This window comes from Amphibalanus amphitrite, unplaced genomic scaffold (genome assembly GCF_019059575.1).
Source record: "Amphibalanus amphitrite isolate SeventyFive unplaced genomic scaffold, NRLGWU_Aamphi_draft 000162F_arrow, whole genome shotgun sequence".
NCBI classification, from domain to species: domain Eukaryota; kingdom Metazoa; phylum Arthropoda; class Thecostraca; order Balanomorpha; family Balanidae; genus Amphibalanus; species Amphibalanus amphitrite.
Window position 1 is genome coordinate 670,279 of NW_024881657.1, and position 11,162 is coordinate 681,440.

At 57.9% G+C, this 11,162-nt stretch overlaps 1 protein-coding gene across 1 annotated transcript; it reads right to left on the reverse strand.

The window, feature by feature from the left end:
- Positions 1–7,863: 7,863 nt before the first annotated feature.
- LOC122383391 (MFS-type transporter SLC18B1-like) lies at positions 7,864–9,567 on the reverse strand. Its single transcript, XM_043369742.1, has one exon. The coding sequence runs from the start codon at positions 9,565–9,567 to the stop codon at positions 7,864–7,866; it is 1,704 nt and encodes a 567-aa protein (XP_043225677.1).
- Between the last annotated feature and the right edge of the window lie 1,595 nt (positions 9,568–11,162).

Below are 11,162 nucleotides of genomic sequence, written 5' to 3' on the forward strand. Positions count from 1 at the left end.
GGCTACCTATCATATTCCGCCCTTACCCCCTAGGTAGCTGCTGCCCGCCCTTCTCGAGGTGGACCGGGTGGACTAACCTAGGTTACCTATCCTGACCTTTCCTTCCGAGAACGTATCACATTTCGGTACCCTCTTTTCTCATTTACATAATTGATCATCTTGTCTAGGATTCTGGCACTTAAAACACGCACCAGTTTTCTTTTTTCAGTGTTTTACCAAATGCAGACGCACCATTCCAATTCCTTGCCTGAGGTCCAGCCATCTGCCCACCCAAGGAATTGGCGCGTCTCTGCACGCAATAGGTTTCCACTCCTTCCTTTACGAGCCGAGGTTGTGGAAACCTAACAGGTGAGTTTAACAGGTAGTAAATAACCGATATGTAAATATTGACGTTTTTTTTTTTCGGCAGCGCCAAAAGCCGCGCCCGGGCCGGGCCGAGTCTGATCACTGTGATTGTGGTGATGGAGCTGGGAGTCCATCCCGGCTGCCGCGGTCGATTTTGGTCCGGGGGTGATGGATCAGCGAGTCAGCGCGGTCGGCGAGGTCAGCCGCAGCGCCATGGGAGGACGCCCTGACCTCGACCGGACAGACAATCAGCTGAGGTCGAGCCCCGGCGCCCAGGCACCCAACAGACGCCTGAGGGACTCATAACGCCCAACTGTCGCCCGAGAGAGCGCACGGCACCCCGGCGCCCCACCGACGCCCGAAGGAACACAGGCCGGCGCCGCGCTGCCGGGACTGTCAGCTCCAGTCGTCGGAGAGGGGAGGGGTCGACCCATGCGCCCCGCCCCGCTCTTCTAAGCGATCCCCGGCCTAGTGAGGCCGCCGGCGGAGGGGAGAAGCTGGAGAGGTGAAGGGAGAGGGCTCGGACGCACGGCCGTCTGATCTGCTCAAATTACATGCTGATGGGAGGTCGATTGCGCCCAACTTCCGAAATAGGAGCGTGCTTGTAAGCCTTGCGATTTAGACGCGGCCATGATTTGAATTGATTAGATGAGGAGAGCGATGAAAAGATGGCCGTATTCAAAGAGGAATGCTATTGTTCAAACGATTCGCCATAAAAAGAGCTGGAGTTGGAACCGTAAATATGGCTTGTGTTGTGTGGCTTGTGGCTGATAATAACAGAAGGCGATGCTTGTGTGAACAGATTCCTTCACTCGGAATGGAACGGCATCGAATCATACACTTCGGGGTCACCGTCTCGTCATGAATAGAAGGTAGACTGGCGAGTGAGGAACCACCGATTCCAATAGCTTCCACTTTGGTTATAGGTGTGTTATAGACGCTCCTTGAGTCACTAGACACAGCTGCCCGGCAGAACCACCCCCGCTTCATTCACTTTCTGGTTTAACTCCTAATGAGCGCCGTTCGGATGAATGCACCTCATGTCGGCATCAGTAGGTATCCAATTACCATGACTCGAATCCGGGCTTGCCGCTCCCTCTTCCTCGACACATGTCGGTATGTAAGTGTTCGGATGGCCTCAATCAAAATTCAAAGGACGACAAACTGCAAGAGAGAACACTGTCGAATGCATCATCTCACCCCGATAGGTAAGTAAGGTACCATGATTGTCACTAGCGCTGTAATGCCGACTGCACGCTGATAAGGCTCACTCCTGCAGCTGGCTGATTCGTGTCCAGTATCGTACTATCTGACGTAGTGCACCTTTAGAATGGCTCTATCAAACACCGTTAGTTGTGTTTTGGCCAAGATTCTTACAGATAGTTTTGACCATCGTCATGACCGAGACCGGAACATAATCATCGGCATGGCCGTGAAAGTACCGTAATTCACACCGTGACCAATGACCCATCAAGCTATCACCGGCGACCAGTACCGTCCCGTTTTCCGAAGCGATAATCGATGTCTTTACATGGGTTACTCTCCCTCTCCGACCGGAACCTCTCGGCCGAGCCTGAGACAGTTACCGACACCGGACCCGCCGGCTTAGCAGCAACATGAGCCGGGCAGCCACCCCCACCCTTCAGCGCGGCCGGCCGAGGGGGGGGAGGGGGGTGACTACACGCGGGGCCGACGGACGCTCCAGTGGGAACCGGAAGCAGAGTCGGAACCGACGGGAAGGGGTGGGGAGGGGGCGGCAGGGGAGGGGGAGCTTACCTTGGCGCTGGTCCGGGGGAGGTCGACTGCCGAGCGGCCACCTGAGGAGGTGAGCTCGGTGGGGCTGCTGTCCGTCTGCTGCTGCTGCTGCTGCTCCCGCGACTGTTTTTGCTCGTGCTGCTGCCTCTCAGCCGTTTGCCTCACTGCCGATGCTGAGCTGACTGCTGGCTGCTGGGTGACCGCGGCGCTCAGCAGACTGGGAGCTGACCTGGTGCTGGGCCCCGGACGCCGGCCGCTGGTGGCCGACGCCAGCAGGTTGGTGGCCGATTTGCTCGGCCGCGGAGGTTTGGGTGGTGCAACCCGGCGACTTGGTGGCGCTCCGGTGTCGGCTGGCTTCAATATTTCGCTGGATTCCGGGGCCTTTTGAGTAGCTTCTACGTTTGACGTCTTTGATTTGGACATAGACTGAACATTCTCACCATGCTTCCGGTCAGCTTCCGGAAGTCGGACTTCCTGTTCTGAGTTGTCCGTCGTCTCGTGTCCCTTGCTCACACCACCACCAGCGCCGTATTCCACTCCGTTCACCTCTGGCCGACCACCACTCTCTACTCTGCCGCCGTCCTCCGCCGTTCTGTCCGTGACCCGCTGCTCTGTCAGGTCAGCCTCTGACCCACCCTGGGGCGAGGTCACGCCGAGCCGTGACCTCGACAGCGGCACTGCGGCCAGCCCGGGGCTGGAGCCGAGGTCACGCAGCTGAGAGCGGCTCAGCACGCCGCTCCAGAGCAGCAGCCGCGCGCTGCGCCGCTGGTAGGTCAGCGCCCGTTTGGCAGGGGACAGGACAGGCTTCAGGTCAGCGGCACTGCGGCGGGCCAGGCCGCGACCTCGCACCGGCCGCCGGGTCACCTCGGCACGGTTAAACCGCATCGTGACGCCCTTGTCTTCCTCAGTCCTCAGTTAGTCCTCACAGCCAGTTCTCACAGCTATCTGCACTGGAACACTTTACGGCCTTGTAACAAGGTCACTCCATCCGCGGTATTTACAACGGACAACGTCCTCGCCCGAGGGGACACGGCAGCCACCACTCGCCAGGCTCACCGAAAGTCACCAGAAGCCGTCAATCTCCTCTCCGTCACAGATGAACACTCCACGGAGCCACCACACCACCACTGCCGGTCAGTCCGTCCGCCCCGCTCGCGGTTTGTGCTCCTCTCCTGCACGTGCGTCGATAGGTGCGGCGTCGGTCCGTCGCGCCGCCCCCGGGATAGCGCCGGAAGTGGCGGTCGTTAGGCCACTGGTCGATCGATGCTCCCTGTCCCCCGCGCGGTGCCGATAGGGCCCGTTACAGCGTAATGTCCACACCGGGCGGGGAGTGACTGTTTGCCAACGGCCGTTGCAGGTTTGCCGAGCGGCGCCGGCGGGTCGGAGGTGTCTGAGGACTGGAGACCTCTGCTCCGGCACGTGTCGCCCGTCCAACTGACGGCCAAACCGGTGGCGTATGGCTTCCCAGGGCGCATTCATCTCCCCCAATGAAGAGAGCCAACACGCTCGCCGGCGCCTCTCGGCCGCTTTGTCCCTCTCCTCTCCGCGCAGCTGGCGGCGCAGAGGGGGACGCGTGTCGTCGGCCGCCGCCCATTCGCTGACGGATGGCGCTCGCGCCTGGGAGCCGGCGCGGCGACTCTCCCAGACGCTAATCAGGGCCGCCGCTCCGGAGAACAGCCTCGTCCAGAGATGTGCTCCCGATCCCTCAACCGTGAGACGGCTGTATACCGGCGGCCGTTGGCTCGCGGTTGTAAAACTGACGTGATTTCGGGCCCGATCGCGCGCGCGGCGCGGCGGTGCGTCCGGACGGTTGGCGCAGCTGGTCCGGCTCGAAATGAGCAGCTGGCCGTTGTCATGGAGACGGTGTGGCCGCCCGCGTGGATGAGTCGGAGATGAAGGGGCTCAGTGACGGATCAGCGCCGGTTCGTGGCGACACTGATTGCTGTGAGCGGGCGCGGTTAGTTCCACAGCGTGTGACCGAGCCCGGCTAATGGAGAGGGAACGCTAACGGCGGCATTAGAGGACGAAACTCGACACGGCGATAGTTACAGACGAGACCAGAAGGCAAAAACCTGAAAACTGTCAGTATTCTAGGGATGGCTGACGGGAGAAACGCCCTAAGAAAAACAACCGGCCAAAATATTGAAACGAGTCTGTAGTGTCAACTATCAGGCCTGTGACAACTATCAGGCCTGTGACTGCAAGGAAATTGCGTTGCTATGGCATTTTCACTCCCCAGACAATAAGTTAGCTAAGTGTGAGATAATTGCCTTTTCGTTTCATAGCCTCGAGGTCTCACCTCGAGTCGAGGTCGTGCATTCTCTTGATGAACAACTCACTGCCTCTTGCTCTGTTTATATTTGTATTTTGTTTAGATTTTTTTTTTATAACTGTAGGCACCTAATTGTGCCTAAGCTCACATCATTTCTGCTCTAAAATTGCAGCCTCGTTTTATTGACGCTTCTACGCCCACTGCCAGTCCGATATGTTTCCAAAGTATCTCACAACGGTCAGTGGTCACTGAAGCCAGCAGCTGAACAAACACCCTGCACCCTCCTCAATTTTCGACCCCTGACCACGCCGCCCCTCCCCTCCCCCACAGGCCACTTCCCAGCGGGCGATAGCCCCCCTCCCCTCTGAGACGCTGACTCTGCCAATCACAGGCACCCCGGTACCATCTGCGGCGCGCGCCGCTTACGCCCGGCCTGCGCCGATTTAAACCTCTGCGCCGCAGCAGCTGGCGGCGCCGCATTCCTGAGCGCGCGGCGGACACAAACGCGGCGCGCCGGGTGCGATAGTGCCGCACCTGGCGCGTGCCGCCGCGAGGTGAGTCTGTAACCGTCACCGGCCGGCCTCGGCTGGGACCGGCGCGCTGCCCGCCGGCCGCAGCTCCATTCAGCTTTCAAACGGCCGCCGCCGACAAACTGCGGTGTGGCGGCTCCGCCCAGCCGATCGGGCGTGTGTCGATCGAGGCCCGAGAGAGCTGCACCGACGCAGAACTGAACCGGAACTACGGGAGGGCAATGTGAATCTGGACGGGCGCCAAAGCATTTGAGGCAGTGACAGTCAAAGTTGAGCACAGTGACATTCAAACACATGAATCAGGAACTCTCTAGCCAAATACACCGCACCGTTCAACTATTTATAGGTATAGACGCTAGTGACCGATCCCTGCGTCTCAGATCTGCCTATAACGGTCCGGAGCTGTCGACCCCGGTCAGCGCTCCCCCCCCCCCCCAGCCAGTGACCGGCGCGCTCCCAGAACCGTGGGAACACACACCGGATCGGTCGCTAATGACGATTGTTTCTGTAATGAGCCGCGACTACTGACAATCTACACGACTGGCTCGTAATGACAGTCGAAGAGCGGATTACGGTCAAAACCCAGTCGCTCGTGTCCAAATGATGCGCTTCCACATGAAGTATCACATTCTTGACACAAGCAAATGAGCGCTATCTATGCAAATGATTAGATATATTGAGGTAATCTTACTCCGGGAGAATTCGTTCATGACATTCAAAACGGCATGCTCGGCTGAATGCCATGGACTGTTGACATACCACTGTCTAAACATTGCTCGGGCCGATCGATAACAGACACCCATTCCGTCGCTGGGAGCGGTGGCGCGCTCCTGTAATCCGGCTACTCGGAGGCGTGGTTCCGTGGATCTCTTGAGGGCGGGAGTCCTCTCCAGCGGCGGTCTGTGTCGATCGGGTGTCCGCACTAAGCCCGGCATCAATATGGGGCCCCCGGAGGAGTCCGGGGTCGCCAGGTTGACTAAGGAGGTGCGTACCGGGCCAGGCGGGTGACCGAGCAGCCAAAAGTACCCGTGTCGGGCAGTAGTGGGATCGCGCCTGAGAACAGCCGCCGCTGGGGAGCCCGTCCAATACAGGGAGACCGGATCCTTTTCGTTCGGAAAGCGTTGCTGAAAGAGGTTAACGATGACAGAATGGTTGAACTTTGACCGTCCTTGAATTTACTGGATTTATGCTGGGCACTAAAACTATTTTGTTATGCGTCTGAACATAAAATACTCGTGTAAACGCTGATTTGGCAGAAAACGACCTGATAAAACATGACGTGTCTTGCGGCCCATAATATAAGTTTCACGCCATCTCCGTTTTAAATATTTCCTGTCTGATATCCCTAACAGATATATGGTATAAAATCGTCATGTGTTCCGCTCCCGCCCCTTCCGCACATGTCACGCTTATCGCTCCCTCCTTCGCCATTGTTGATGCCCGTCCTCCGCCCTCCCCGTCCCGTCCCTCCTCGTCAGCTATGATGACGTGTCTCTATAACGGCAGTCGCTCGGAGATGACGGTGGACTAGTGACGTAACACAATGACGTAACATCATCCGTGCATGACGTCACCGTTCGGGAATATCCCCGATTCCCGTGTCGTTGTGAAGTGACCTCCCTTGACGATGGCTTACTAATGAGACGTGGCATTGCGGCAGAGAACTGGAACGGAAGTATATGCGCCACTGTGTCCGGCGTCGTCAGAAAGACCACGTGACACGCTGGCCACTACAGTCAGTGATTTCAGAACACCTGTGCACTAGTGATGTCACTCCTGCTAGTGCATAATGTGGTGCAATGTCTTCCTTGTTATCTGTTCGTACGTTGACACTGCGGTGACATCAGCTCTCGCGGGCGGCCGGGATATCGGGTCACGGGCCAGAAGCGCCGGTGTGTGCATATTAGATTCACTCAGGCAGGATTGCATCCGCAGAATGCAGGTGCTAGCATTTGGAGGTAAAATCGCTGCGTAATAGGAAATGCTGATAAACATCTATTGACGGCATGTGTCGGTTTTGGCAAAGACGTCAATGCTGACATATAGCGAGACGCTGTCCGCTCTTTCACACGTTTTACGTTTTTTTCATCAACGTTTCTGTTTCGGCACCGTTTTAGTTTTATTAGATTGAGATCTAATCTTTGTATCTATTTCTCTGTCTCATCTGTTTTTCAAAACTGATCTCAAAACAACATTCTTAGTTGGCCAGTTTCTATTTGTGTCTTATTTGCATGTAGTGTACTAAATGAACCACACCAGAAAAAGTTCAAATTAGATACAAAAGAACCACATCTTACTCCAACTGCAATGGAACATAATGCGTTACCAGCACGCATGATGCACACAACTGCAATAAGACACTTGCATCCTGTACATAGGGGATCGTGAACAGTTGTCTGAAATACATTACGTACCAATCGATCAAATGGATTCAATATAAATACAATTGATAAATAAATAATATATGTGCAATCAACTGGCACTCCACAACATCCATAGTCGAGGTCATATAAAGCACAGACTAGACGTCTCGCTTTATGCGTGCGTATCGTCAGCATCCTTATCCTGAGTTCGGTTGACCGGCGCCGGTTACAACAGACGGCTGTCTTCTATCATTCACCTCACACGCTGGTCACGAGACGTTTGGACAGCGGCGCTGCTTCGTGGGGGTATAGCCTGCGGCGCGCGTACCCGCACTCCGGTATCGGCAGAGCGGCGCGGCGAACCGACGGCAATCTCCTTCAGCGCTCGGGATGGTGTCTCACGGAGTCGCCAGCTTCCGCGCGCCCGTCTCGCACTGCCTCACTTTACACAGCACTGGGTGGGTGGTCTCCGCGGCTGCTCGCCACCGCACCGGCTCCAGCAGCTGGCACGCCACATCACGGCGAGACACGGACCGCTCCGCTCCCCACAGCAGCGCCCTGGTGGCGGTCAGCTGTTGACGCACAGCTCGGCAAGTCACTACTCGGCCATCAGGGCGTTGTAGCTGCTGGCGCCGCCGACGTCCGGCAGCGAGTGGGTCAGGTAGGTGATGCGGCCCTCGCTGGTGTAGCGGGCGCGCGGGGTGACCAGTGGCACCTGCAGCGCGCCACTGGGGTGCGGCGGCGGCGTGTCATCCGAACTGGCCGGGGAGCGGCGGCGCGCGCCCGCCGGCCGCCGCCGGCGCGGCTTCTCGCTGCGCCCGCGCCGCTGGTTCTCGCCAAACAGGCAGATGTAGCCGGAGGCGAGGCCAGCCATGAGCGCGTGCAGCGTCACCACCACGCAGGAGGCGCGCGGGAAGCCGATCGTGTCCACCAGGATGCCGGCGCCGCAGCGCGAGATGAAGCGTCCGGCGCCGCTCAGGGAGCTCCACATGCCGGCGACCACGCCGTGCGTGGTCGGGTCGTCGGCCATGCCGTTGCCGGTGGCCTCCCGCAGGGCGTCCACCATGCCGGACACCTGCATGCCGCCGATGGCCACGCCGTACAGGGAGAGAGCCGTGATGAGCAGTCCGAGCGTCTGGTGGATCGGCACGCCCGGCAGCGGGCCGAACACGGCGAAACACACGGCCGCCGTCAGAGAGGTCACCACCACGTAGGCCTTGACGCAGCGGAACTTGTCGCACAGCAGGCCCCAGATCGGCGAGGTGATGCTGCTCGCGCCGTCCTTCAGGCCGAACATCATCCCCAGCGAGATGTGCGAGAGCTCGTATTTGCGCAGGATCTGGGCCTCCAGAGTGATGGACAGGAAGCCGGTGCTGAGTGTGGAGACCAGGAACGAAACGAACGCCACCCAGATGCCGGGGATGCGCAGCATCTGCCGCAGCGGCTGCGGGTCCTGACCGCGCTCCGTCTCCGGAGACAGCCGCCGTCTGACCGGCGTCTCGGGGCTCCCCTTCTTCGGAGTGACCGCTTCCGGCCTGTCGGGCAGCACACAGACCAGCGGCATCAGTGTCACCAGGTGCAGCACACCGAACACGACGAACGGCATGTAGAAGCCGCCCAGCTCGTAGAAGATGCCGCCGAGGCCCGGCCCGAACATCTGCGCCACGCTCATCACGGTCCGGTTCATGGCGAATATGATGCCGGTGCTGCGCGGGAACTGCAGGTTCGTGTAGGTGAAGGTCGTGATGATGATGCCGGCGTTGCCGATCGACTGCACGGTGCGGATCGCCACCGCCGCGTACACGAAGGACATGCTGGCCGGGAACATCTCGAGCATGCCGCAGAGTATGCAGGACACGCCGCTGGCGCAGACGCCGCTCACCAGGCTGAAGCCGACGCCGATCGTCTCGATGTGGCGGCCGAGGAACGGGGTGACGACGAACGAGACCAGGCAGTTGGTGCCGATGATGGCGCCGTACACAGACGCGCTGAAGCCCTTGCTCTCGGCCACCTTCGGGAAGAACGGTGGAAAGATGCACAGCGACAGAGATGACGTCATCGTAATGGAGGCCAGCGTTCCCAGAAACATCAGTTGGCGGCAGTTGAACTTGGAGCGCTTCTTGTGAGCGGCCAGGCCCTGGTCGCTCTCCGGTTTGTGCGAGAGGTCCTCGCTGGAGTTGGCTGACTCGGAGTCGGCAGGACACTCTGAGCCGACCGTGTCGTCACACGATCCATAGTCACTGACCGGCGACCCGCCCGGCCCCAGCAGGCGCTCAGACTCCTCTCTGCGCGTGGTGGCCATGCCTCTGCGTCCGCCGCCACCCCGTTCCTCCAGCTCGCGCACCGGACTGGGCGACCCGGCCGACCGGCCGCCGGCCGGCCGCGCCCCCAGGTCACAGTGTCACGTGACCCCGACGACCAATCAGAGCTCAGCAACCAACGGGCCAGCCGCACGGCGTGGAATCGTACTGGCCACTGACGGGAGTAAACATTCCGATGGCTCACGCCAGTGTTTTGCAAAATCATCAAATGCTGTCTTGGACTCTGGCAAAATCATGAAAATTGTAGAATATTTTTGTGTGTGTGTACTTTTCTAACATGACAGTGCATTTGATATACGGCGCCATACATCTCGGACCCACCGACGAACACGGAAGAACGAAACACGAAAGAGGCTCAGAACGGATGCTGTGCCCCGTTCATTGTACGGCTCTGATCATTTGGGATGAGAGGTTAGCGGTTACCACAGATGCAGGAAGTTCACAGCAGATACGGCCCGGTCACCGCAGATCCCGACCCATAGCGGGAATCTGACCACCCTCCCGGCTGCCGGGCTGCGGTCCGGAGCTCCGGTCGGTGGTGTTGGCGAGCACGCGCGGGCGTTTTGCGGCTCAGCACGCCCGGGCGGTTTGCGGCTCAGTCGGCACGCGCGCGGCTGATGTGCGTGCGCGGCACCCCGACACGCCAGTGGCCGCTATCGGAGCGGCAGGTGCTCGAAGGAGCCGCGGATTAGCGCCGTTATCCGGCGAGGGGTGGTGGAAACCAACAGTTGCACGTGATGTCAAACGGTGGCCCGGCGCCGCGGACACGATCAGTAGCTGTTTTAGTTTAGGCATTATGTATTTGCGTCCTATTTGAAGTGGATTTAGCCAAGATTTACCTATGTGTGATTGTCATGGAAGCGACGGATTTACCGATTACGAACGGATTTGACTGCACACAGGCAAGGACATATGCCTGGTCCACGAACATAATGGTCAACACTAAACGCGTCGAGGCTTTGGCTTAGAATGCGCCAGTTATAACGGTTATCGCAGAAATATAGGTATAAAAAACTGCCGGCTTTCATATAGGTACGTCAATGATATATTTTTTCCGCAATATATAGCCATGCATATTTTCAAGAAAGCAAGGCACTATCGTGGAACAGGCTGCGATTGCCTTTATGGTAACCGAACATAAATCAATCGAGCCACATCGCCGTACCTACATTCTCAGAGCTGTTCTGTTTTCTGCGTCATATCCTATGGACCATTCGGGGTGACAAATGAACGGTTTCCCCGAAAGTCATCTCTTATAAATGCTGCCACTCAGGCCGCATGTCCAATATTGTGGACAGGCTATCAGCAGTCAGGACCTGATCTCAATCTTCCAGAGTGAATCGGAAGACCTGACGTCAGACTACCGATCCTACTGCCTCAAAGGAACTGGCATCGTTAGTTTTTATGATAGAGCTAGACAGCTGGCTTGCTTTATCGATTTTCGCTGAGCATACCTATCGCTGGATGGTGATTTCAGAAGTTTGAAGTATGCGAATATCTCAGCCATGACTTCATGGAAACGCACTACGCATATGACAGGCACGCTAAAAGCTTATCGGGACACTGCAACTTTAAT

What these genes read in the sequence shown, in the direction of transcription:
- LOC122383391 (XM_043369742.1), bottom strand. Translation starts at nt 9,567, where the DNA reads ATGGCCACCACGCGCAGAGAGGAGTCTGAGCGCCTGCTGGGGCCGGGC.